The sequence below is a fragment of the Salvelinus alpinus genome, chromosome 1 (genome assembly GCF_045679555.1).
Source record: "Salvelinus alpinus chromosome 1, SLU_Salpinus.1, whole genome shotgun sequence".
Classification (NCBI taxonomy): Eukaryota; Metazoa; Chordata; class Actinopteri; order Salmoniformes; family Salmonidae; genus Salvelinus; species Salvelinus alpinus.
The window spans coordinates 27539252-27566902 of record NC_092086.1 but is presented as its reverse complement, the minus strand read 5'-3'; the positions used below and the strand labels follow the sequence as shown (position 1 = coordinate 27566902).

Below are 27651 nucleotides of genomic sequence, written 5' to 3'. Positions count from 1 at the left end.
CTCAAGGCTGTAATCGCTGCCAAAGGTGCTTCAACAAAGTATTGAGTGAAGGGTCTGAATACTTTTGTAAATGTATTATTTCCGTTTTTTATGTTTTAAAATTGGCAAAAAATTCAAATAAACAGTTTTTGCTTTTTCATTTTGGGGTATTGTGTGTAGATTGATGAGGGGGGAAAGGATTTAGTTAATTTTAGAATAAGGCTGTCACGTAACAAAATATGAAAAAGGTCACAGGGTCTGAATGCTTTCCGAAGCACTGTACCCCTGCACATCGACCCGGTACTGGTACCCCGTGTATATAGCCAAGTTGTCGTTACTCATTTTGTATTTATTATTACTTTTATTATCACGTGTTATTACTTTTCTAAGCCCTCATTGGCAATGTCCATGCCAAAAACAGGTTTTATGCATCAAGAGTAATATATCTAACTCTATGGTTGTAAATTACCACTTTCCACTTGGTTACAAATGCAGCATAAGAGCCAGACTCTTATGCTGCGTTCATGACCAAGTGGGAAGTGGGAATTTGGCTTTATTTTCCGCGGTGGTGGGGTAATGCGCATTCACAATGCTAAGCTGCAGCTCGGGCTGGCATAATTATTATATAACCGTGTAATCGACGGTTATGGATGAAAACTGTCATGAAAATAAAATAATGGGACCAACTCATGGGACCAACTCAAGCATTGTAGCTTCGGTGCCTAGGCAGAAGGCAACCGGTCTGAAGCATATCATAAGGCTGGTGAAAAAATAAGCACTTTATGCTAATGCAAGAAAAAATACTACAACCATCTAGCCAACATATAGGTTGAAGATTTCAAGGTTAAGACAACAGTTGTCACGCCCTGACCTTAGTTATCTTTGTTTCCTTTATTATTTTGGTTAGGTCAGGGTGTGACAAGGGTGGTTGGTTTAGTTTTTGTATTGTCTAGGTGTTTTTTGTCTTGTCTAGGGTTTTTTGTACATCTATGGGGTTTTGGTTTGTCTAGGTATATATAGGTCTATGGTGGCCTGAATTGGTTCCCAATCAGAGGCAGCTGTTTGTCGTTGTCTCTGGTTGGGGATCCTATTTAGGTTGCCATTTTCCATGTTCGTTTTGTGGGTTATTGTCTATGTGTAGTTGCCTGTCAGTACTCGTGTCTCATAGCGTCATGTCGTTTTGTTCAGTGTTTATTCTTCATTAAAAGAAGTATGTATTCTTATCACGATGCGTCTTGGTCTCCTCGTTATGACGAACGTGACAGAATAACCCACCAAAAAAAGACCAAGCAGCGTGCTAAAAAGGAGTGGACATCTTGGACCCGGGAGAAAGCGGAGTGGAGGACATCCTGGACCTGGGAGGAAGTAATGGCAGGGAACAAGACCCTGCCATGGAGGCAGGTGGAGATAGCACAGGAAGAACGGCGTCGATATGAGGGTACACGGCTGGCACGGAAGCCCGAGAGGTAGCCCCAAGATTCTTTTGGTGGGGGGCACACGAGGAGATTGCATGAGTCAGGTCGGAGACCTGAGCCAACTCCTCGTGCTTACTGTGGGGAGCGTGTTACTGGTCAGGCACCGTGTTATGCGGTGGAGCGCACGGTGTCTCCAGTGTGCTATTCTAGCCCGGTGCCCTCTATTCCAGCTCCTTGCATTGGCCGGGCTAGAATGGGCATCCAGCCAAGAAGGATGGTGCCGGCTCAGCGCTCCTGGTCTCCAGTGTACCTCCTTGGACCAGGATATCCTGCGCCGGCTTTGCGTACTGTGTCTCCGGTGAGTCTATACAGCCCAGTACGTCCTGTGCCAGCGCCCTGCATTTGCAAGGCGAAAATAAACATCCAGCCAGGACGGGTTGTCAGCTCTACACTCCAGGCCTCCACAGTCCAGTACATCCTGTTCCTCCTCCCCGCACTCGCCCTGAGGTGCGTGTCCCCAGCCCGGTACCACCAGTTCCGGCACCACGCACCAGGCCTACAGTGTGCTTCGGCAGTCCAGTACGCCCTGTTCCTCCTCTCCGCACTCGCCCTGAGGTGCGTGTCCCCAGCCCGGTACCACCAGTGCCGGCACCACTCACCAGGCCTCCAGTGCGCCTCCAGGGTCCAGTACGCCCTGTTCCTGCTCCTCGCACTCGCCCTGAGGTGCGTGTCCCCAGCCCGGTACCACCAGTGCCGGCACCACTCACCAGGCCTCCAGTGCGCCTCCAGGGTCCAGTACGCCCTGTTCCTGCTCCTCGCACTCGCCCTGAGGTGCGTGTCCCCAGCCCGGTACCACCAGTGCCGGCACCACGCACCAGGCCTATAGTGCGCCTCGGCAGTGCAGTACGCCCTGTTCCTGCTTCTCGCAGTCGCCCTGAGGTGTGTGTCCCCAGCCCGGTACCACCAGTTCCGGCACCACGCACCAGGCCTACAGTGCGCCTCTGCAGTCCAGAGCGTCCCGCGACAGTACCCAGTCCAGAGCGTCCGGCGACAGTACCCAGTCCAGAGCGTCTGGCGACAGTATCCAGACCGGAACCTCCAACGACGGGCCACAGTCCGGAACCTCCAACGACGAGCCACAGTCCGGAACCTCCAGCGACGGGCCACAGTCCGGGAACCTCCAGCGACGGGCCACAGTCCGGAACCTCCAGCGACGGGCCACAGTCCGGAACCTCCAGCGACGGGCCACAGTCCGGAACCTCCAGCGACGGGCCACAGTCCGGGGTCTCCAGCGACGGTCCCCAGTCCAGAACATCCAGCGATGATCCACGCAGCGAGGGTCCCCAGCACGGGGCCTACGGCGAGGATCCGCAGTCCAGACGCACCCGACGATGATCCACGGGTCAGTGAAACAAGAGCGGACTCAGTGTAAAGAAGGGGGGCGGCGTCCAGAACCAGAGCCGCCACCAAGGTTAGATGCCCACCCAGACCCTCCCGTATAGGTTTAGGTTTGCGGCCGGGAGTCCGCACCTTTGGGGGGGGGGGGGGGGGGGTACTGTCACGCCCTGACCTTAGTTATCTTTATTATTTTGGTTAGGTCAGGGTGTGACAAGGGTGGTTGGTTTATTTTTTATATTGTCTAGGGGTTTTTGTACATCTATGGGGTTTTGGTTTGTCTAGGTATATATAGGTCTATGGTGACCTGAATTGGTTCCCAATCAGAGGCAGCTGTTTGTCGTTGTCTCTGATTGGGGATCCTATTTAGGTTGCCATTTTCCATTTTCTTATCACGCTGCACCTTGGTCTCCTCGTTATGACGAACATGACAACAGTGTTCTAATTTACCATAACTCTTTGCAATTCATGGGACCAGTGTTGATAGTTAGCAATGGCGCTGATCCCATGAATGTTTATTTTCAAATGCTTCTGCATGGAATTATTACGATGCCTTAATCTTTGTATTTTCTTACCTAGACTAGCAGTCTAGGTTAAAAAAATACAAGCAGGGTTTCTAAACCCAGAGCCACAATATCGCAGAACTTCCGAGAACGCTTGAGAAACAGACCAAACAGACCAGGCGTGGGGTTTGAGAAGTCAATGAGAGAAGTGGCAAATTCTTCCTTTAGTTGTTAATTTTATTGAAATCGAAAGGCACAACCTAGATTCGAGCCAATGTCTTAACGATGCACTATGTTTGCTAAAATTCTAATAGCTCGCCTAATTTCAGTTTGTGACAAAACAAGCAAGTATAGTGTGGAGAATCATTGTACCATCTAATATCTTTTCCACAACCAGCAATATGGTATTTTCAGCTGTTTGAAGCTCGTGTACAAAACCGAAAGTAAAAGACGCAAAAACTAAACTTAAGAACGGGAAGCATAGAAATAGCGCACATAGAACATATGTACTAATTCTTAAACTTCCTTTCCATGAGTGACAGATCTATAACACTAATTTCTATGTCAATTTGATCCGGTTGCCCAAAAAATTACATATTGTAGCTTTAAGTAGTTGAACCTCGTGAAGGTGACAAACTGACACGTTTTAATAATCGTCAAAAACGACTTCATATTGAAGGAGTGCCTTTGGATTTGACGGTTTGCACATGCGCAGTTCGACGCGAGACGACCGTGTTTAAAAATAAATATTTAAATGTTTTTTTTTTATTAACAAATATCAACAAACAAAAGAGGAATAGTCACATGCAAACAAGCATACATACAAACTATTTACATTGCCAGGAATCCTAAACAAACAAATCAAATTCATTAATAATACAAGTTTTATCTGCCTTTGTTTTTCATTTTAGTTAAAGTAAGTGCCATATTGTTTAAATTCATTTATAAATTGAAATAAGTTTGATTTTGAATTAGACCATTTGTGAATATGAAATGTACCTAGTATTATTAGCAGTTGAATTAAATATACTACATCTTTATCTATGTCAGAATTTCTGAAATAAATCATTGTATCAAAACCATTAAATAGTACAACCTTTCCTATTTTTTTTGGTAACAATTCTGAATGTCATTCCCAAAAAATTATACTATAAATCCATTCCACAGAAATCACAGTTATAGACAATATTTAGCTTGAATCTTTCCAAAACATGTTTCACAGGATAAATTCTATATAACATTTTAAATGAAACTTTCTTTACTTTGTTACTGATACAATATTTGTTAGCAATTTTCCATGCTTTCCCCCGATGTATATCACCATAGATATCTGACCAAAAGAATCTTGCTGAGGGAATTGTAGTATCACAAACAATATTCCTAATCTGTTTATTACTACATTTATCTTTGATGTTAATATTGCCAATGAATATATTTTCATGTAACTCTATGTTACATCAACCACAGAGGAATTTAAAAGATACAACTCTCCTTGGAATCGCATCAAAAGCAATTGCATATTCTTTTGGGGTTATTGGAATTTTTTATTTATCAAGAAATTCCCCATATGAGAGTAGATATTCATCCTCATTCAGTAACTGACCAACCAAAATAATTTTATTCTCAAACCAGTTACGAAAAAAAGAGACTTATTTTTAAATCGTATATCTTTGTTGTTCCATAAAGTATCTGTGGGGAAAATTTGTGTTTATACGCTAACATTCAAGCTAAAATTGCCTGCTTATGGAATTTGGCCAACTTTACTGGGATTTTATCAACATCAAAATTACATCGAAGAAAAAATTCTAAACCATCAACAGAGTCAAATAAATACTTAGGGAAGACATTCCAAATACTGTTCTGGTTCTTAACATACTTCAGGATCCAATGTATTTTAAAAGTATTATTTAGAGTATTGAAATCTAAAACCTCAAGACCTCCTTGTTATTGGGTATTAGTGAGAATATATTTTCGTAGATAGTGAGGCTTGTTCCTCCCAAAACAATTATAAAGAATCTTATCTAAGTCCTTTACAATTTTAGGGGGTAAGTCAAGTGATAACGAGACATAACCCGATCTGGATAACCCTTCAGCTTTGGACAATAAAACCCGACCGTATAATGAAATATCTCTCATCAACCAGAGGTTCAATTTCTTCTGTTTTCTCAATGGTGTTAAAGTTGAATTCACTACTTTGTTTTTCATCCTTGCATATAACAATTCCAAGATAAGTAACCTTATCTTTAATTGGGATACCATATACTTCCTGTAAAACACAATCCTTGAGTGGAAATAAGACTGACTTATTGATATTAATTTTCAAACCTGAAACTAAGGAAAAGTCTTCAATACAGGAAACTGCTTTAGAAACCTCATTCCGGTCTCTTAAAAATATGGTGGTATCGTGAGCTAATTTTACAGAGCTAGTACAACCACTAGTCACGCCCTGACCATAGAGAGCCTTTTAAAATCTCTATTTTGGTTAGGTCGGGGTGTGACTATGGGGGGTGTTCTTATCTAGGTTGTTTATGTCTATGTTGGCCTGGTATAAAACCATGCATAAAACCAGATTGTTCTTCATCAATTATATGATGCAAGTCTTGTTTCAACCTCTTAGCAAATACAAGGGCAAATAATTTCCCATCATTATTCAACAGGCTAATGGGTCTCCAGTTGTCTATAAAAATAGTATCCTTATTAGGTTTGGGAATCAAAGTAATTACACCTTGCTTTAAGGAAGCCGGTAACTCCACTTTTTCTATTGATTCTTGAAACATAGCAAGAATGAAAGGAATCAATTTATCATTGAATGCTTTATAAAACTCACTTATTAAACCATAATTTCCAGGGGACCTATTGTCCTTAAGGCTTTTAATACAGTATTTTATCTCAATTTCAGATAACTCATCATCACAAAAATCCCTGAAATCATTATATATCTTCTTAGCAATGTTTGCTACATTGTCTCAGAAAAGATCTATATTGAAAGTTGATTGGAAGTGTTTCTTCACATGAGTTTAGCTAGCCAACGTCACCATGACATCAACTACAAGTGTGATCAGGGATTTCTATTGGAGAAGCAGTTTTAGCCTATCTTCATACTGTATACTGTCTTTGATACAAGGTTAAGACAACGTAGTAATTCCATGTGGAAGCGTCCGGAAAAAAAACGCATTGGACCAGTGCCATTGATTACTGCCAGAGAATGAGAAAGGCTGAAATCAACGGAGAAATCTGTCTCTTTCCAGCAGGTGGCGTTTTTTCGTTATTTCGCCCACAAAGTTTTTTCATAGAGGTTAATGAGTGTCGAATTTAGTCAACCAAAAAATGTATGGCTTATTTTCTACGTGAGGTTTATTTGATCGAATAGAAGTTTCGTAATACTTAAGTTGTTACGAGTGTACTGATATAAGTATGTGATGTCCCGGCAACTTTGAGAAAAAAACACTTTATATTGGAGTTGTCGAGATGGCTATGCATATTAATGGAAAGAAGCTAGTAGCATAGCATCTCTGTCTATTGAATACACGCGGTTGACGTTGGAAACCCTCTTTGAATAGTCAAAAAAGATCACAATAATGAGATGTATCCACCAATACAAATAAAGGATAGGCGGGAGCTAGTCAGCCCGCAGCGCCACTTTGTGGACAACTAGGATGGAGAGACATGTATCTTGTCAGTATATCCATAATCTTTGTAACTACTAGGCGCCGTTGCTAACTAGCAATGCTGGTTCCTTGAATTGCAAAGAGTTATGGGATATTAGAACCCCGTTGTTAACCTTGTAATCTTCAACCTAAACTCAGCAAAAAAGAAACGTCCCTTTTTCAGGACCCTATCTTTCACAGATAATTTGTAAAAATCCAAATGACTTCACAGATCTTCATTGTAAAGGGTTTAAACACTGTTTCCCATGCTTGTTCAATGAACCATAAACAATTAATGAACATGCACTTGTGGAATGGTCGTTAAAACACTAACCGCTTACAGATGGTTGGCAATTAAGGTCCCAGTTATCTAAACTTAGGACACTAAAGAGGCCTTTCTACTGACTGAAAAACACAGAAAGATGCCCAGGGTCCCTGCTCATCTGCGTGAACATGCCTTAGGCATGCTGCAAGGAGGCATGAGGACTGCAGATGTGGCCAGGGCAATAAATTGCAATGTCCATACTGTGAGATGCCTAAGACAGCACTACAGGGAGACAGGATGGACAGTTGATCGTCCTCGCAATTGCAGACCACGTGTAACAACACCTGCACAGGATCGATACATCCGAACATCACACCTGGTATAGGTATAGGATGGTAACAACAACTGCCCGAGTTACACCAGAAACACACAATCCCTCCATCAGTGCTCAGACCGTCCGCAATAGGCTGAGAGAGGCTGGACTGAGGGCTTGTAAGCCTGTTGTAAGGCAGGTCCTCACCAGACATCACCGGCAACAACGTCGCCTATGGGCACAAACCCACCGTCACTGGACCAGACAGGACTGGCAAAAAGTGCTCTTCATTGACGAGTCGCGGTTTTGTCTCACCAGGGGTGATGGTCGGTTTCGCGTTTATCGTCGAAGGAATGAGTGTTACACCGAGGCCTGTACTCTGGAGCGGGATCGATTTAGAGGTGGAGGGTCTGTCATGGTCTGGGACGGTGTGTCACAGCATCATCGTACTGAGCTTGTTGTCATTGCAGGCAATCTCAACGCTGTGCGTTACAGGGAAGACATCCTCCTCCCTCATGTGGTACCCTTCCTGCAGGCTCATCCTGACATGACCCTCCAGCATGACAATGCCACCAGCCATACTGCTCGTTCTGTGCGTGATTTCCTGCAAGACAGGAATGTCAGTGTTCTACCATGGCCAGCGAAGAGTCCGGATCTCAATCCCATTGAGCACGCCTGGGACCTGTTGGATTGGAGGGTGAGGGCTAGGGCCATTCCCCCCAGAAATGTCCGGGAACTTGCAGGTGCCTTGGTGGAAGAGTGGGGTAACATCTCACAGCAAGAACGGGCAAATCTGGTGCAGTCCATGAGGAGAAGATGCACTGCAGTACTTAATGCAGCTGGTGGCCACACCAGATACTGACTGTTACTTTTGATTTTGACCTCCCCCCTTTGTTCAGGGACACATTATTCAATTTCTGTTAGTCACATGTCTGTGGAACTTGTTCAGTTTAAGTCTCAGTTGTTGAATTTTGTTATGTTCATACAAATATTTACATATGTTAAGTTTGCTGAAAATTTCGTAAATTTGCTCTGGCCATCTTCTCCGTTTTCAGAGCGCTCTCATCTCAGTGTGCCTAGAGCGCAGAATAACTGACACATTTTCGAACGTGCAACAACATTGAATATTGCCGGTGTAATTAAGCGTGATTAAATTGTTGCCAGCAGCACAGTTACAGTCACCAATGCTTTGGATAACATGGAAAAATCCTAACCAGCTTTGCTAGTGTAACGGATGTGAAATGGCTAGCTAGTTAGCGGGTACGCGCTAGTAGCGTTTCAATCAGTTACGTCACTTGCTCTGAAACCTAGATGTAGTGTTGCCCCTTGCTCTGCAAGGGCCGCGGCTTTTGTGGAGCGATGGGTAACGACGCTTCGTGGGTGTCAGTTGTTGATGTGTGCAGAGGGTCCCTGGTTCGCGCCCGTGTCGGGGCGAGGGGACAGACGTAAAGTTAAAACTGTTACATTGATGCTGTTGACCCGGATCACTAGGTTGCTGCGGAAAAGGAGGAGATTGAAAGGGGGGTGAGTGTAACGGATGTGAAATGGCTAGCTAGTTAGCGGGTACGCGCTAGTAGCGTTTCAATCAGTTACGTCACTTGCTTGCTCTGAAACCTATTAGTAGTGTTGCCCCTTGCTCTGCAAGGGTCACGGCACCAATGTAACAGTATAACTTTAGACCGTCCCCTATGTAACAGTATAACTTTAGACCGTCCCCTCGCCCCGACACGGGCGCGAACCAGGGACCCTCTGCACACATCAACAACAGTCACCCACGAAGCGTCGTTACCCATCGCTCCACAAAAGCCACGGCCCTTGCAGAGCAAGGGGCAACACTACATCTAGGTTTCAGAGCAAGTGACGTAACTGATTGAAACGCTACTAGCGCGTACCCGCTAACTAGCTAGCCATTTCACATCCGTTACACTAGGGTGAGTAAAATGGTCAGTGAGGTGTTCTCTCATTTTTGTCTGGAAGTAGCTTGCAAGCTAGCTAACTTTATCCAGTTAGCTTGGGTGCTTGACTGCCATTGTGAAGCCAGAACGCTCGGATCACCTACTCCTCCGCCAGAGCGTCCAGTGTGTGCTCTGAACGCTCCGAGAGCGAAACGCTCTGAATTTACGAACTGACAGTCTGACAACTCTTTGAATTTACGAACAACCATAGCGCGCTCTCTGGCTCTCCAGAGTGAATTTACGAACACACCCCTAGCTTTGCACCTATGGGTACACTCATAATGGCCGCCAGTCCACCCATTATGTCATCATTGACTTGATGGGGACGCCCGTTTTATTCATTCTATTTCTATGGCAGCGCATGCAGTCAGGAGCAGCGGAGAGTAGAAAATGTATGTCTTTTCTTTTGCTATGTGAACAGTTATTGGCCAGTCATTTAACTGGCCAATAACCGTGTCATCCAAAATTCCATGACCGTCACAGCCCTACCTGCAGCCCTGTGGCATGCTTGGTGTGTTGGAGCTAGGTCTGTGTCTGTGGTCAAAGACTGTATGTCTGCACAGTGCTGTCAGATGTGGTGTGTATTTATGTGTCCTGCATCTTCCTTTTCAGCATTAGCAGCGCGGTGGAGGGCACCAATGTGAGTGGCGTGATCCCTCGTGAACTTTACACCAGTTACAGTGACCTGACTGTGTTGGTCAAAGCTGCGAACCAGCATGGCTCTGCCACGTCTACAATGGCTGCCTTCAACACTGGCGATATCAGTGAGTCAGTCAGGGATGACTCTTCTCTGTACATTCCCTATTCATTCAGAGGGACAGACATGACACTTTCTGTCTCTCTCGCTGTCTTACTGACTCTCTTTTGTGCTCTTTCTCTCCCACCACCCTCACTCTCTCCCCCACCACCCTCACTCTCCCCCCCACCACCCTCACTCTCTCTCCCACCCTCTCTCTATCTCCTGCGCTCTCTCTTGCTCTCTTTCTTTCACTCTCCCACTCTGTCCTCTCTTCCCTATCCATTCCTCTACCAGAAAAGCCACCCACCCCTGAAATCACTCACTATTGCCCTCAGCCTCTGGAGATCTACTGGATTGTGCAGTGTGAGGATCAAGGCAGCTCTGACCAACTCTGTGAGGTCCAGTATCGTACCCAGGACCAGCAGGGCTGGACTCAGGTGAGTGAGCTGAGCATGGCTGGGGTTTTGTTCATTTCCCCAAGTGTGCACTTGTTCACTTCCATTTATGGATTTAAAGTAAAATGACCGGTATAAGAAATATGTTGGAAACTCTCTCCCGCCCAAACCTACACCAATCCAATGCGGGGAGTACTGTGCACTTCAGGACAGAAGACAGGGTATTTTGGGAGCGGTCGAAATGTACCCAATGATGTTTTTTCAATTTCAGTCGGGAAGGGTTTAGTATTTTTTTTATTTAATCCAGGGGAGGATCATGTAATTAATTAAATGTCATATTGAGAATTAGTTGCTTATTATATCTCGATGTGTGGGCTCGATGCTGCCCCTCATCCCTGATTCTCTGCTGGGCGCGCAATATTAAGTGCAACTAGTGTGGTCTCAATCAAATGATCCATAGCCTATGCTATAGGCCTAGGCTATACGAAGAGCATGCTTGGAGAAGCACAGGGCAAAGTTATATTTCTAAGAAAATTTACTTTTTTCCCCCTGAGTTTATCTGCTGCTGGGATGGTCTATATAAACTAGCCTACACTGCATTACACACACGCGCGGACTAGGCCTACTGATGTCCTGTTCAGTTTGAGAGGGAGAGTGCAAAGATGAGGAGGACTGGAGGTTAGCTTGCTACTGTTATAATTGATTTTAATAAAAACAATATGTTTCGTTGCCCATAATGAAGGTATTTATCAGTTATTGACCTCCAAATAAGCCATATTCAAGTAATTTACACAGATTATTTGGGACCAATTAGGTTATGAAAATGAGAAAAAAATACTTTGAATTAAAAAATAAATTAACGAAAAATGTCTTATTAGGCTATACAGTCATTCTACACTGCCTTTGAATTCACTTTTAGAAACACAAGTCTGGCCAGTCTTTGGTTTGAGGATCATGCACTGAGCTATACATGGCTAGTTTGTTCATTTAGCCTAGCAGTGTTCTTATGTTCCCATGCCCTAATCACAGTCAACACACATCTATTTTGGAACAACAATATCATGGAATGAAATAGAATCAATTAGAAAATTATAGTTTCCCAAATTAAGTAACTAGTGCATATACTAGTGCATATAGGAACAGCGGGGACTGTGAAGCAACACAAACATTGGCACAGACACATGCGCCCACACACACGATAACATACGCACTATACATAGACATGGATTTAGTACTGTAGATGTGGTAGTGGTGGAGTAGGGGCCTGAAGGCACACAGTGTGTTGTGATATCTGTGAATGTATTTAAAATTGTATAAACTGCTTTAATCTTGCTGGACCCGAGGAAGAGTAGCTGCCGCTTTGGCAGCAGCTAATGGGGATCCATAATAAATACAAATAGGCCTACCTGATGATATGTGGTTGCTGTGTTAAAAAATGAATGGCTTTTTCTCTAGTTCATTGATGATCAGGTATTTCAGTTGTAACTGGTTCTGTTGCGTTCAATTTTTGCAGTTGATAGACAACTTTGGCTACTTTGCCATGTAATGCTTACAAAACTAAGAACAGTTTCTAAAACTGCATATCTAAGGCTCTGGTCTGTCCTAGGAGTGAGGGTAAATGATAATCATGTTCTCTGCTATCCACTTTGTTGTAATTATTATTCTGGGTATAGGGGAGGGTCACTTGTTTATTTTTTCAAACATTCAGTCCATTAGATGTAGGGAATTAAACATTGAAATACCATTGTCTCTCGATTATCTGTGGGATTTTCGAACTGGGAATGTTGTCCTTCTGAGTTAGGGATGGATAACTTTTTGAGGCTCGAGGGCCACATGCACAGATTGTTTTGGGACCAATTTATTTGTCAAAATCTATTTGCGTGCAGAAAAGGCCAGCTATTTCAAAATATATAGCTCCATTATAATTTTACTTTCTATAAGCTATTAAATGTGCAATGTAGCCTGGAGTTGCTTTTTAATCCAAAATAATCCCTCATCCCCCCCCCCCATCCCTGCGGCTGCCTCTTGCCCATCTCTGTTCTTTTGTGTGTCATTCTTTCATGTCCTGCTCAGGAAGAGGACATCCTACGCAGCTTCCTGCTCCTGACTCCACGGCCCTACACTGTTTATGAGTTCCAGGTGCGCTGTGCCTGTGAGGGCCCTCAGGCCCTGATGAGTGACTGGAGCTCAGTCTACAAAGCATGGAGTTCTGAGTCAGGTCTGTCAGTGGGTGCTGATGGGTAATGTAATCCTGTGGTCTCCACAGCTTGAAAATATTTGTTCACTTATTCTGTGGTGATAGATGATTAACCTATTTCTCTCTCGTTCTCAGCGCCTGTGAAAGCATTGGATGTGTGGAGTGACTGTGGAGTCACCTCTGAGCCACCTCAATGTGCCCTTATGTGGAAGGTATGTTAACACAACATCCCATCATAATAGGTCATATAAATATATTATATATACAGTGGGGAGAACAAGTATTTGATACACTGCCGATTTTGCAGGTTTTCCTACTTACAAAGCATGTAGAGGTCTGTAATTTTTATCATAGGTACACTTCAACTATGAGAGACGGAATCTAAAACAAAAATCCAGAAAATCACATTGTATGATTTTTAAGTAATTAATTTGCATTTTATTGCATGACATAAGTATTTGATACATCAGAAAAGCAGAACTTAATATTTGGTACAGAAACCTTTGTTTGCAATTACAGAGATCATACGTTTCCTGTAGTTCTTGACTAGGTTTGCACACACTGCAGCAGGGATTTTGGCCCACTCCTCCCTACAGATCTTCTCCAGATCCTTCAGGTTTCGGGGCTGTCGCTGGGCAATACAGACTTTCAGCTCCATCCAAAGATTTTCTATTGGGTTCAGGTCTGGAGACTGGCTAGGCCACTCCAGGACCTTGAGATGCTTCTTACGGAGCCACTCCTTAGTTGCCATGGCTGTGTGCTTCGTGTCGTTGTCATGCTGGAAGACCCAGCCACGACCCATCTTCAATGCTCTTACTGAGGGAAGGAGGTTGTTGGCCAAGATCTCGCGATACATGGCCCCATCCATCCTCCCCTCAATACGGTGCAGTCGTCCTGTCCCCTTTGCAGAAAAGCATCCCCAAAGAATGATGTTTCCACCTCCATGCTTCACGGTTGGGATGGTGTTCTTGGGGTTGTACTCATACTTCTTCTTCCTCCAAACACGGCGAGTGGAGTTAGACCAAAAAGCTCTATTTTTGTCTCATCAGACCACATGACCTTCTCCCATTCCTCCTCTGGATCATCCAGATGGTCATTGGCAAACTTCAGACAGGCCTGGACATGCACTGGCTTAAGCAGGGGGACCTTGCGTGCGCTGCAGGATTTTAATCCATGACGGCGTAGTGTGTTACTAATGGTTTTCTTTGAGACTGTGGTCCCAGCTCTCTTCAGGTCATTGACCAGGTCCTGCCGTGTAGTTCTGGGCTGATCCCTCACCTTCCTCATGATCATTGATGCCCCACGAGGTGAAATCTTGCATGGAGCCCCAGACCGAGGGTGATTGACCGTCATCTTGAACTTCTTCCATTTTCTAATAATTGCGCCAACAGTTGTTTCCTTCTCACCAAGCTGCTTGCCTATTGTCCTGTAGCCCATCCCAGCCTTGTGCAGGTCTACAATTTTATCCCTGATGTCCTTACACAGCTCTCTGGTCTTGGCCATTGTGGAGAGGTTGGAATCTGTTTGATTGTGTGTGGACAGGTGTCTTTTATACAGGTAACGAGTTCAAACAGGTGCAGTTAATACAGGTAATGAGTGGAGAACAGGAGGGCTTCTTAAAGATAAACTAACAGGTCTGTGAGAGCCGGAATTCTTACTGGTTGGTAGGTTTTCAAATACTTATGTCATGCAATAAAATGCAAATTAATTATTTAAAAATCATACAATGTGATTTTCTGGATTTTTGTTTTAGATTCCGTCTCTCACAGTTGAAGTGTACCTATGATAAAAATTACAGACCTCTACATGCTTTGTAAGTAGGAAAACCTGCAAAATCGGCAGTGTATCAAATACTTGTTCTCCCCACTGTATATACAGACACTACCGTTCAAAGGTTTTGGTTCACTTAGAAATGTCCTTGTTTGTAATCAATCCTGTGTGAAGCTGGTGTAGAGGAGTCAGGCGCAGGACAGCAGATATGAGTAATAAAACGTCAGCATGGCGCGCTGAAGGTGGACATGAGCAGCGTCCCATGTCTCCTCCGCGCACCGGAACCAGTCGTCCACCGCAGGAGCCTCGGTCTGACTCTGAAAACCTGAGGTGAGGCTGACCGAGACCCCCAGACGTTCCATGAACGCTCTCGATACCCTGGATGTGAACTGGGGACCCCGATCATAGACTATGTCCTCAGGCACCCCGTAGTGCTGGAAGACGTGAGTGAACAGGGCCTCCGCAGTCTGTAGGGCGGTAGGGAGACCGGGCAAAGGGAGGAGACGGCAGGACTTAGAAAAAATCGATCCACAATGACCAGGATCGTGGTGTTGCCCTGTGAGGGAGGGAGATCCGTCAGGAAGTCCACCGATAGGTGCGACCACGGCCGTTGTGGAACGGGTAGAGGTTGTAACTTCCCTCTGGGCAGGTGCCTGGGAGCCTTGCACTGGGCGCACACCGAGCAGGAGGAAACATAAACCCTCACGTCCTTGGCCAAGGTGGACCACCAGTACTTCCCACTAAGACATCGCACTGTCCGACCGATGCCAGGATGACCAGAGGAGGGTGACATGTGGGCCCAATTGGTCAACCGGTCGCGAACAGTAGACGGAACGTACAGACGCCCAGCTGGACACTGGAGAGGAGTGGGCTCTGTACGTAACGCCCGCTCAATGTCCGCGTCCAGCTCCCACACTACCGGTGCCACCAGGCAAGAGGCCGGGAGTATGGGAGTGTGATCCATGGACCGCTCCTCCGTGTCATACATCTGGGACAGTGCGTCTGCCTTAGCGTTCTGGGAACCTGGTCTGTAGGACAGGGTAAACACAAAGCGGGGGAAAAACATGGCCCACCTTGCCTGGCGAGGGTTCAGTCTCCTCGCCGCCCGGATGTACTCCAGATTGCGGTGGTCAGTCCAGATGAGAAAAGGGTGTCTCTCCCCCTCAAGCCAATGTCTCTACGCCTTCAGAGCCTGACGACAGCCAACAGCTCCCGGTCCCCTACATCATAGTTTTGCTCTGCCGGGCTGAGCCTCTTCGAAAAGAAGGCACAGGGGTGGAGCTTTGGTGGCGTACCCGAGCGTTGAGAGAGCACAGCTCATATCCCAGCCTCGGGCACGTCCACCTCCACTATGAACACCAAAGAGGGATCCGGATGAGCCAGCACGGGAGCCGAGGTAAACAGAGCCCTCAGATGACCAAAAGCCTTGTCCGCCTCAGCCGACCACTGCAGTAGCACCGGTCCCCCATTCAGCAGTGAGGTAATGGGAGCCGCTACCTGACCAAAGACCCGGATAAACCTCCGGTAGTAGTTGGCACCGCTGCACTTCCTTTACCGTGGTGGGAGTCGGCCAATTACGCACGGCTGAAATGCGGTCACTCTCCATCTCCACCCCTGAGGTGGAAATGCGGTACCCTAGGAAGGAGATGGACTGTTGGAAGAACAGACATTTCTCAGCCTTGACGTACAGGTCATGCTTCAACAGTCGACCAAGCACCCTGCGCACCAGGGACCCATGCTTGGCGTGTGTAGCGGAGTATATCAAAATGTCGTCGATATACACCACTAGACCCTCCCCGTGCAGGACCCGTAAAATCTCGTCAACAAAGGCCTGGAAGACTGATGGAGCATTCATCAACCCGTACGGCATGACGAGGTACTCAGTGCCCTGAGGTGGTACTAAATGTGAAGTGGAGGACCTAATGTACCCCTGACTCAGGGATTCGGAGACATATGTTTCCATAGCCTCCGTCTCTGCCTGTGAGAGGGGATAAACGTGACTCCCGGGAAGTGCAGCGTCTAAAATGTTATTTTAATGGACCAAAAAATTGCTTTTCTTTCAAAAACAAGGACATTTCTAAGAGACCCCAAACTTTTGAACGGTAGTGTGTGTATATGTATATCTCTCAAACTGTACCATATAATCAGGTTAGACAAGTGAATGGATTATGGATTCAAAGGATTATGCATTTTCTAATCATAAGAACTTCAAAACATTTACAGAATTTAGCAGACACTCTTATCCAGAGCGACTTACAGGAGCAATTAGGGTTAAGTGCCTTGCTCAAGGGCACATCAACAGATTTTTCACTTAGTCGTCTTAGGGATTCAAACCAGCAACATTTCGGTTACTTGCCCAATGCTCTCAACCGCTAGGGTACCTGCCTCCCCAAAACACCCCCTTCCCTATAGCCTGCTATAACTAATACCCCTGTCTGGTATCTATCCTCAGGAGATGCCCACCTGGTTGGTTCAGGGGAAGGTGCTGGGGTACGTGGTGACATTATCATACAGTAACGGGACAGTGGCGGTTGTGAACGTGTCCATGTCAGAGCCTGGTGACCTTTGTGTCTGTCAAGAAAAGAGATGCCGCTTCACACCCTCTCTGCGGGGTGTATCAGGGGTGGATGTGTCCGTCTACAATTCCCAGGGTGCCACCAAACCTGCTCCCCTAGCTCTACCCACATCAGGTAAGGGAAACCATCATTAAGTTTCCGGATGACACAACAGTGGTAGGCCTGATCACCGACAACAACAAGACAGCCTATGAGGAGGAGGTTAGAGACCTGGCCGTGTGGTGCCAGGACAACAACCTTTCCCTCAACGTGATCAAGACAAATGAGATGATTGCGGACTACAGGAAAAAGAGGACCGAGCACGCCCCCATTCTCATCGACGAGGCTGCAGTGGAGCAGGTTGAGAGCTTCAAGTTCCTTGGTGTCCACATCACCAACAAACTAACATGGTCCAAGCACACCAAGACAGTCGTGGAGAGGGAATGACAAAAACCTATTACCCAGGAGACTGAAAAGATTTGGAAATGGTCCTCAGATCCTCAAAAGGTTCTACAGCTGCCCCATCGAGAGCATCCTGACTGGTTGCATCACTGCCTGGTATGGCAACTGCTCGGCCTCCGACCGCAAGGCACTACAGAGGGTAGTGCTGCCTGCCATCCAGGACCTCTATACCAGGCGGTGTCAGAGGGAGGCTCTAAAAATGGTCAAAGACTCCAGCCACCCTAGTCATAGACTGTTTTCTCTGTTACCACACGGCAAGTGGTACCGGAGAACCAAGTCTAGGTCCAAGAGGCTTCTAAACAGCTTCTAACCCCAAGCCATAAGACTCCTGAACAGCTAATCAAATGGCTACCCAGACTTTTCGCATTACCCTCCCTCTCTTTTCTGCTGCTTCTCTCTGTTATTATCTATGCATAGTCACTTTAATAACTACCTATATGTACATATTACCTCGACTAACCGGTGCCCCCGCACATTGACTCTGCACCGGTACTCCCTGTATATGGTCTCGCTATTGTTATTTTACTGCTGCTCTTTAATTATTTGTTACTTTTATTTGTTATTGTTATTTTTTTAATCTGCATTGTTGGTTAGGGCTTGTAAGTTTGCATTTCACTGTAAGGTCTACACCTGTTGTATTCGGCGCATGTGACAAATACTATTTTATTTTATTTGAAAGGTGTGTGCGAGTGTGATAATAGAGTGTAGGTTTGTATGTTTCTGTCTTCACAGATTCACACGTTTTCTCTTTCGCTTAGGTCTACAGTTGCCAGAGCTATCCTTCACTGTGAACCAGGATATGTTGAGCCTCAATGTATCCTGGTCTCTGCCACCCCAGCCCATTGAAAACATGCATGAGTATGTGGTGCAATACAAGCAGGTGGGACTTTCTCCGACACAGGGCTTTGATTGGATAAAAGTGCACCAAAATCATACGTCAGTCATTTTAAGAGGTTTGTGTGGCTTACACTGATCTATAATACCATTTCTCTCTGAACATATTTATTGATATTTTGTAATGTTTCAAATTGGTTTCAAGATGACAGCATCGTCTTTGTCTCTGTCTCCACCTACAGGTGATTTTGAGAACCACACTGCCTACAATGTGTCATTGTTTGCAGTGTTCATCAACAGTAGGTGCCTGCTTGCGTCTGCAATCTCGTATTCTCTTCATGGACGTAAGTATATTAGAGCATGGAAATACAAGTCTTTATAATGTACTTGCCAGTATGTAATCAGTGCAATTAGTGCACATGACCGATTTTCAGTGGAGTAAACTAACTTGAAATATCACGTCTTTACCTAATGTTAATTTGTCCGGCCTTTTAACTCACTGTAATTTTTTAAAATATATTTTGTTTTTATTTATTGTTTAATTTTCTGCTGCTTTTGACTATTCCTCTACCCATTTCATCTCCATTTCCTCCTCTCTCAATCACTCCTCAGTCCCACCCAAAGTGACTGAGTTCAAGGTCCAGCACATCTCTGACTCTCATGTGACTTTGTCCTGGCAACACATCTCCCTGGGCCAGAGTAAGGGGCTCATACTGTGCTATCAGCTGGTATTAAACAACGTTACAGGTAAACAACACAAAGACAGTGGAGGACCATCTGGGATAAATCTTTTGTTGCTACAATGCTATATTGTTATAATAAAAGTGCAGTCTCCACTGCCCATTGTGTACATTAGCATAAAATATAGCATTACATTGTAGTAGCTTAAATAGTATTAAATATTTTTGCCTGTTCCCAGATCTGTTTGTTCTGTCTTGCCATTGTCATTATTGGCTCCAGAATGGCACAGCGGTCTAAGACACTGCATCTCAGTGCTAGAGGCGTCCTTGGTTCGATTTCAGGCTGTATCACATCTGTCCGTGATTGGGAGTCCCATAGGGCAGCGCACAATTGGCCCAGCGTCGTCCGGGTTTGGCTGGGGTAGGCCGTCATTGTAAATAAGAATTTGTTCTTAACTGATTTGCCTAGTTAAATAAAAATTGTCATGCAGACACAGCACAAACAGATCTGGGACCAGACTATCCACAGGCTACCGTGCTGCACACTCTCGTTCCCACACATCAGTGGCCTTGCTCCCAATCATTAAACCTTTCCTTCATCTGCAGTGTTCAACGTGAGTAGGGACCAGAACAGCCTTCATCTGTTAAGACTTACGTCGGGTCACCACCAGGTTTGGATCAGGGCTGAGACTAAGGCTGGACTGGGACCCAGTGAAACCATCAACTTCTCTACTGAGAACAGCCCTGGTATTCTGCCATGTAGTAATTTGATAATGATGACAAGAAGCGTATAGCTGTTTATAAGTTCTCTAACAAACGTGATGAGATGTATTAAGTGCTTATGTACCTAACTGGTGACACTGAGGTCATGTATAACACTAATTATTATTAAACAAACTAGAAATATTATTATAGGTTGTGTATAATACTGTATATAACATCACCTTAAAACAGAAAGGGTCCTGAAGTTCCTTAGAAAATAATAACAGTGTAATATTGAATGCATGCTTTGTATGAAATAGACCTTTGTGCTACAGCATGTGATTATGAACATGGATTGCGGTCTAATTGGTCATTTTGCCTTCTGACCTCCCCCATCTCTCTCCCTTTGTTGTCACAGGTTACCTCAAATATCTGGTGCCAGGAATAATAGCAGGGATGTTGCTATTGATCATCATAATGTGAGAGCCTGGATTCCCATACTTCAACCCAAATAGCCTGATTCTGATTATTTTCTCATTGTCTTGAACCAGGGCCATGTTCATTAGGGCACACTGATGCAAAATGTTTTAAGAGGCTTTGCAACGTTTCGTGCCGACTGAACACATACAGGGTGTGGTGCTCTCATGTCTCCTTCCTCTATCTCTCTGAAAGTTCACCCATGCCAGAAATAGGTTTACAAAAGGGGAAACACTTGAGGAAGTGGAAATGAGAACGGGCAGTTGAGTTGGGCTTTCAGTTGTGCCCTCCATAACAATGGTCTTGATCAAAAACATAAAACAAACAATATGTTATACCCCTTTCAACTAAAACATAATGGATAAAATATTTCTACCACTTTTAGGGTGATATACAAATGGACATGTCAATTGAAGGAACACAACTCTTTTGGTGTGCAGTATGTGAATGATACTGTTGTGTATTTTCTGTAGTGTACAAATGAAGACTTGTGCGAAAGTGCCTGACCCCAGCAACAGCAAACTGCTCCAACAGATGAAGTTGCAGGTGAGTGCAGGGCAGACTATCACTATGTGGCTGTGACTGACTGATCTACTATCAGTGAGTCTGATATTAGTTAGTCTTATAGTATTCTAGTTAGTGGTGGACTGAGCCCCAGGCAGAGGCCCGGAGTTCATCATGTCTTCCTGCCTGGTTTTTCTTCAGCCATTTAGGTCAAGGGAACACACTACCTATAGATATGGATGGTATCTTATTTGTAATGTTCCAGTAAGAACCTGTTGTAAAATAAAGAATGTGCGTACTACATGAACCTAAATGTTGATTATACCACATACAGTAGCAGGGGCTGTATTGGGCTAGTAATATACCATTCCCTTGAGTTATATTATCACCAGTCAGAGGCATAACATACAACCATAGAGGACTAAATGAATGTGTCTGACTCCCTGCCTGTTGTTGCTCCAGTTTAACAGCTCCTTGACGGCGATCTTCTCTCCTCTGGAGTCTAACCCAAAGATCTCTGAGCTGGAGGTGGTGGAAAACCCTTTCTGGGATGCCAATGCCTGTGCTAGGAAAAGGTCCAGCCCTGATGGACAGACAGAGGGGGTGGTGGGAGAGGAGCGCACCCACATAAGGACTGGTGAAGAGGCGGAAAAGGAGGAGGATGCTGACAAGGGTTACAGTAAAATTATTGATACTGACGAGGAGGAGAGGGATGGGGGAGAGTCCGGGAGCGTGTTGGAGGACGATCAGTTGGTTTCGGACTATGAGAAGCATTTCATGCCTGTGAAAGTATGACCCTACTGTCTGTCTGGTGTAGTGCTACCGATCAACTCTTTTGGTGTGTGTATGATTTCCTCATTGCAACGACAAGACAGCCATTGTTCAGTCGGAACCCCAAGGGCCAAACAGGTCAATTGTGGGCTATTGTGCTTGTTGATCTAGATGCAGATCACTGATTCATGGGAAAGGGTTGCCCTAAAAACAACACGAGTGCACAAGTTGAAATAAGCCACTCGTCTTGTTTTCAAGGAAAGGAAAAGGGATGTATTTGACCGTTTGTTTTCCATGCTCCAACTACAAGGAATGTTGTTTAGGAACAGTAAACCTTTTTTTTACAGCAAATGTATACCTATGTGAAAAACCACGTTGCCTACGGTGAACACTGTCATGACGTGGCCCTCTTTGGATATAGCAAGCACCAACTCTCTCTCTCTCTCACTACCTCTCTCTTCCCCCTACACCCAGGCTCTGTTATCTCAGGTCGTAAATTCCTGGAGGAGACTCTCTTCCCCCCCGGCCATACAGTATAGAGCGAGGGTTCACAGTAGAACAAAGGAACTTCTTCTACCTCACAGAACTTGAGAACTGAACAATATCCATGTTTTGGAGAATGTGTAAACGGTCGGTGGAGAATCCAGCTATGACCGGTCCATTTTGTCTAATGTTTGTGACCTCATGAGAGACAATACAGCCACATTACCATAACTCTGTTTATACAAGAGTCTCTGTTATGAGATTTGCATCTAATTATTGTATAAAATGAATGAGTAAAGATGAAACTATTTGTGAAATTATGTAATGTGATTTTAAACTGTTTAATGAAAGAGAATCCAATTCCCTTTAAAATGTAACTAAGTCATTGACCTGCCACATGAGCACAGACATTGATCTGGCGTCATGGGACAGCCCTTTTCTGCTGTTCCGAATATAACCCCCACCCGGAGAAGCCCACTGCAGACCAAGCGTACCTCGATCACAGAAAGGGCTAAGGTTTGAGTAGAGACCATGCATTCCTCGATTGTTGAATTCCTAACCAAACCACGTGGAGCATTGGCTACACTGGTGGAAATGGTTAAACTCTGAGACTATTGATACCGACAGAATAAGAGCAAATCTTCAATACTAATTATGGTCTGCAGCTAGAATTTATGTTGACTGAATGCGAAGACCGACAACCGCCAAAACATTTATTCTATAAGAACATTTCTGAATGGGACTCTGAAGTATCCATTCTAACCACGAAAGACTCCAGGGATGCAAAGAGAAGTTCAGATGAACTTTCCAACAGAAAGACGGACGATTCCAACAGAGATCATGACGACACACTGAGCGTAAATATATTGATTGATTGCAATTATTCCCGAATGAGTGAGCATTCATGTGCAAAGGATTAGCATTTCAATTATTATAATTATCAACTGTGTAGTGTCTTGTCTTTCGCGCCCTTCTCAGTCCCTTTGTCTACCAAAGGTCATATCGGTTTAGCCCACTAGGGCACATCCCTTATTGTTTCCTTGTAACCGTATCTACTGTTTGTTTGTTATGGATGTCTGTGATTATTTAGTAAGTAAATGATTAAGACAATTGATGTATGGATGATTCATAGTGAAGGCTGGGTTCGTGCAGATAACCAACCATTTATGATGTTTGGAATGAGACTAACGTGAGGTAAATAATAATTCATTAATTAGAAGACTAATTGATCAGATATTGAAAATATCTGAAAAGTTATATTAGGAAAATTATAACTTTGTAATCTGAAGATTTTCCTTGGTGCCCCGACTTCCTAGTTAATCACATAATAATAATTACAGAGAATTGATTTGATAAAATAACAGTCTTCAATTTAATGATGCCAAAAACACGACAACACAATGTCTACACTGTTCAGTTTGAACTACAACTGTCAATCATGTCTGCTCATTAGGTCAGATGAAATGCTATTTCAGAATAGCATAGTTTAACTTTTTTATACAAAATTGTTTTTGAAAGTTAATTGCTGTTAGTTTTATTAAACATATTTTTATATCTAGCTAAATAATAACTATGTCCCTTTTGAGAGGCCTTAAAAAAATGAAACTGGCCTCTCACCGTGGTCAACTTGAAGTTCCCTTACTTCGACAAACGTCTATGGAAAGTGAATGGAGAAGATATTGGAGCCTGAGCCTTGCACCAATGTTCAGGATAAGGATGAATTTGATCCAGTAGGACTGACGTTTTTGGAGAAAGTGGACCTGTTTTTTACCGAACCCATATGTGGTTTCAGGATGGGTGGGAAACAGGTGGAAAAGTTTCCAGTTGTCATACTTGAGTAAAAGTCATACTTGAGTAAAAGTGAAGATACTTTAATAGAAAATGACTCAAGTAAATGTGAAAGTCACCCAGTAAAATACTACTTGAGTAAAAGTATTTGGTTTTAAATAAACTTAAATATCAAAGTAAAAGTAATTTTAAATTCCTTATATTAAGCAAACCAGACGGCACCATTTTCTGGATTGTTTTATTTTACGGATAGACTGAGGCACACTCCAACACTCAGACATCTTTTACAAACAAAGCATATGTGTTTAGTGAGTCTGCCAGATCAGAGGCAGTAGGGATGACCAGGGATGTTCTCTTGATAAGTGTGTGAATTGCACCCTTTTCCTGTCCTGCTAAGCATTCCAAATGTAATTTTGGGTGTCAGGGCAAATGTATTGAGTAAAAAGTACATTATTTTCTTTAGGAATGTATTGAAATAAAAGTACAATTAAAAAATGTTAACAGTAAGGTACTGATACCCCACAACCTACTTAAGTAGTACTTTAAAGTATTTTTACTTAAGTGGAAAGGAGATTGGTGCTGTTGAATCGATGAAGGTAACCCGAAGTGGTCTTGTGATGATTGTTTTGTTCTTAACTGACTTGCCTAGTTAAATAAAAGGTTACAAAAAATAAAAAGGGAGTGGGCGCACCGGACCACACAGATGGGGGCAAGAGATATTACATCTTCCTCTTTACTTGCTTTGTTTTCAAGAACAGGGCGCCATTGAAAAGAGTGATTACTGGGGTAGCTGTGGGGGTGAAGATGGGTCAGCTGAAGTGAAAGATTCCTGGTGTTTGACACCCGCCGTCTGGAATGACACAGACCTGGTGGCTAGCGTCGTGAAACAGAAGAGTCACTGTCTGTTCTTTTGAGTTTTGATGTCAAATCAAATCACATTTTATTGGTTACATACGTGTTTAGCGGGTGTAGCAAAATGCTTCTGCTTTTAGCTCCAACAGTGCAGTAAAATCTAACAATTTTACAACATATACCCAATACACCCTTTGCTGTTGTTCTGGGATTGATTTGCACTTTTCGCACCAAAGTACATTCATCTCTAGGAGACAGAACGTGTCTCCTTCCTGAGCGGTATGACAGCTGCGTGGTCCCATGGTGTTTATACATGCGTACTATTGTTTGTACAGATGAACGTGGTATCTTCAGGCGTTTGGAAATTGCACCCAAGGATGAACCAGACTTGTGGAGGTCTTGGCTGATTTCTTTTGATTTTCCTATGATGTCAAGCAAAGAGGCAGTGAGTTTGAAGGTAGGCCTTGAAATACATCCACAGGTACACCTCCAATTGACTCAAATTATGTCAATTAGCCTATCAGAAGCTTCTGAGCTTTCTGGAATTTTCAAAGCTGTTTAAAGGCACAGTCAACTTAGTGTATGTAAACTTCTGACCCACAGGAATTGTGATACAGTGAATTATAAGTGAAATAATCTGTCTGTAAACAATTGTTGGAAAGATTACTTGTGTCATGCACAAAGTAGATGTCCTACCGACTTGCCAAAACTATAGTTTGTTAACAAGACATTTGTGGAGTGGTTGATAAATTTGTTTTAATGACTCCAACCTAAGTGTATGTAAACTTCTGACTTCAACAGTACATATGAGATGCATAATGCAAGATATGTAAACATTATCAAAGTGACTAGTGTTCCATTTCTTAAAGTGGCCAGTGATTTCTAGTTTATGTCTATAGGCAGCAGCCTCTAATGTGCTTGTGATGGCTGTTTAACAGTCTAATGGCCTTGAGATAGAAGCTGTTTTTCAGTCTCTCGGTCCTAGATTTGATGCACCTGTACTGACCTTGCCTTCTGGATAATAGCGGGGTGAACAGGCAGTGGCTCGGGTGCTTGATGTCCTTGATGATCGTTTTGGACTTCCTGTGACATCGGGTGCTGTAGGTGTCCTGGAGGGCAGGTAGTTTGCCCCCGGTGATGCGTTGTGCAGACCTCACTACCCTCTGGAGAGCCTTACAGTTCTGGGCGGAGCAGTTGCCGTACCAGGTGGTGATACAGCCCGACAGGATATTCTCAATTGTGCATCTGTAAAAGTTTGTGAGGGTTTTAGGTGCCAAGACAAATTACTTCAGACTCCTGAGCTTAAAGATGAGCTTAGAGGGTTCTATAATGTTGAATGCTGAGCTATGGTCAATGAACAGCATTCTTACATAAGTATTCCTTTTGTCCAGATGGGATAGGGCAGTGTGCAGAGTGATGGCGATTGCATCGTCTGTGGATCTTTTGCGGCAGTAAGCAAATTGAAATGGGTCTAGGGTGGCAGGTAAGGTAGAGGTGATATGATCCTTGACTAGTCTCTCAAAGCACTTCATGATGACAAAGATGAGTGCTACTGGGCGAAAGTCATTTAGTTCAGTTACCTTTGCTTTCTTGGGTACAGGAACAAAGGTGGCCATCTTGAAACATGTAGGGACAGCAGACTGGGATAAGGAGAGATTGAATATGCCCGTAAACACACCAGCCAGCTGGTCTGCGCATGTTCTGAGGATGTGGCTAGGGGTGCCGTCTGAGCCGGCAGCCTTGCGAGGGTTAACACGTTTAAACGTTTTACTCACGGCGGCCACGGAGAAGGAAAGCTCCACAGTCCTTGGTAACAGGCTGTGTCGGTGGCACTGTGTTATCCTCAAAGCGGGCGAAGAAGGTGTTTAGCTTGTCCAGAAGCAGGATGTCGGTGTCGGCGATGTGGCTGGTTTTCCTTTTGTAGTCCGATGTAGCTGGTTTTCCTTTTGTAGCTCATCCATATATTTATATGTACATATTCTTATTCCATTACTTTACTTAGATTTGTGTGTATTAGGTGGTTGTTGTGGAATTGTTAGATTACTTGTTAGATATTGCTGCACTGTCGGAACTAGAAGCACAAGCATTTCACTACACTCGCAATAACATCTGCTAACCATGTGATTGTGACCAATAAAATTTGATTTGATTGTCTGATGTTGAGTCTTTACCAGACAAATTACTTGTAAGATATATCAGTTATCCTGTATGAGCTTTTGGGCCGAACCCACTACGGTGTTTCAGGTGCCATGTGTATGGTCATGTTGCAGCAGTGTGTAGGAGGAAGATTCCTAGGTGTGAGAAGTGTACATACAGGAGGGCCCCGAGTCAAAGGCTTGTGTAATATCAGTGAAAGAAGTGGTGTGTGTAAACTGTAGGGGGGGCCATGTTGCTGGGGATCAGAAGTGTCCGGTGCGAGAGAGGCAGGTTGAGATTGCCATGGTCAGAGTTGTGGAGAAAGTGTTGTATGCTGAGGCAGTGAAGAAAGTAGAGGAAGCTGGGTCAGGGGTGAAGGATACTAAGAGGCTCCCAGTGAGTAGTAGAATTTTGCCAGTACAGAGTGATAGGCATACGAATGATATGTGCTTCAGTAAGGTTGTCTTTTTAGCGTTCATTGCTATGGTTATTAACTGTACCATAGGTATGGAACGTAAAGTCACAGAAATAAGTGTTGCTGTGGCAGTTACCGAGAAGTATTTGGGATTACAATATTTTACTGCAGCAGAGTTACAGGGGGTGTTGAATGGCAGTGTCCTGTCCTCCCAGGCCGTTGGCCTGGTGTAGGATTAGATCAGGTTAAATTAGTGGAATGGGGTGGTGCTTCTTTTTATGAGTAGGATTAAAAGTTGGCAGGATAATTTGTATTTGTTATATCACAAAGTATAATGATTTTATTCTCCGGTTCAGTTGGTGGCGGTAATGCAACATTATATTGGATGCTAACCGCCGTTAAACCCTACCAAAGAAGAA

At 44.1% G+C, this 27651-nt stretch overlaps 1 protein-coding gene and 1 long non-coding RNA gene across 3 annotated transcripts in view; one reads left to right on the top strand and one right to left on the bottom strand.

Annotated features, from left to right (window-relative positions):
- The window catches only part of il12rb2l (interleukin 12 receptor, beta 2a, like), a 33644-nt gene extending 10493 nt beyond the window's left edge, over positions 1 to 23151 (top strand). Inside the window, exons 1-13 of one of the 2 annotated variants that reach the window (XM_071395197.1) lie at positions 2214 to 2865; positions 10085 to 10236; positions 10506 to 10648; positions 12680 to 12824; positions 12939 to 13015; positions 17026 to 17263; positions 18349 to 18543; positions 18667 to 18768; positions 19037 to 19171; positions 19711 to 19851; positions 20225 to 20285; positions 20757 to 20829; positions 21250 to 23151. In XM_071395197.1, coding sequence (XP_071251298.1) covers positions 2786 to 2865; positions 10085 to 10236; positions 10506 to 10648; positions 12680 to 12824; positions 12939 to 13015; positions 17026 to 17263; positions 18349 to 18543; positions 18667 to 18768; positions 19037 to 19171; positions 19711 to 19851; positions 20225 to 20285; positions 20757 to 20829; positions 21250 to 21582 — 1875 coding nt within the window. In that variant the 5' untranslated portion in view covers positions 2214 to 2785 and the 3' untranslated portion in view covers positions 21583 to 23151. Of the gene's footprint in view, positions 1 to 2213; positions 2866 to 10084; positions 10237 to 10505; positions 10649 to 12679; positions 12825 to 12938; positions 13016 to 17025; positions 17264 to 18348; positions 18544 to 18666; positions 18769 to 19036; positions 19172 to 19710; positions 19852 to 20224; positions 20286 to 20756; positions 20830 to 21249 lie in introns of those variants that run through there. The other variant, XM_071395189.1, reaches the window with a different exon arrangement.
- Positions 22551 to 27626, bottom strand: LOC139572506 (uncharacterized). Its single transcript, XR_011674441.1, has 4 exons — positions 26457 to 27626; positions 26052 to 26321; positions 25688 to 25926; positions 22551 to 25103 (listed from the first exon to the last, which is right to left on the bottom strand). It is a non-coding gene; the product is annotated as an uncharacterized lncRNA (long non-coding RNA).
- Positions 27627 to 27651: the final 25 nt, after the last annotated feature.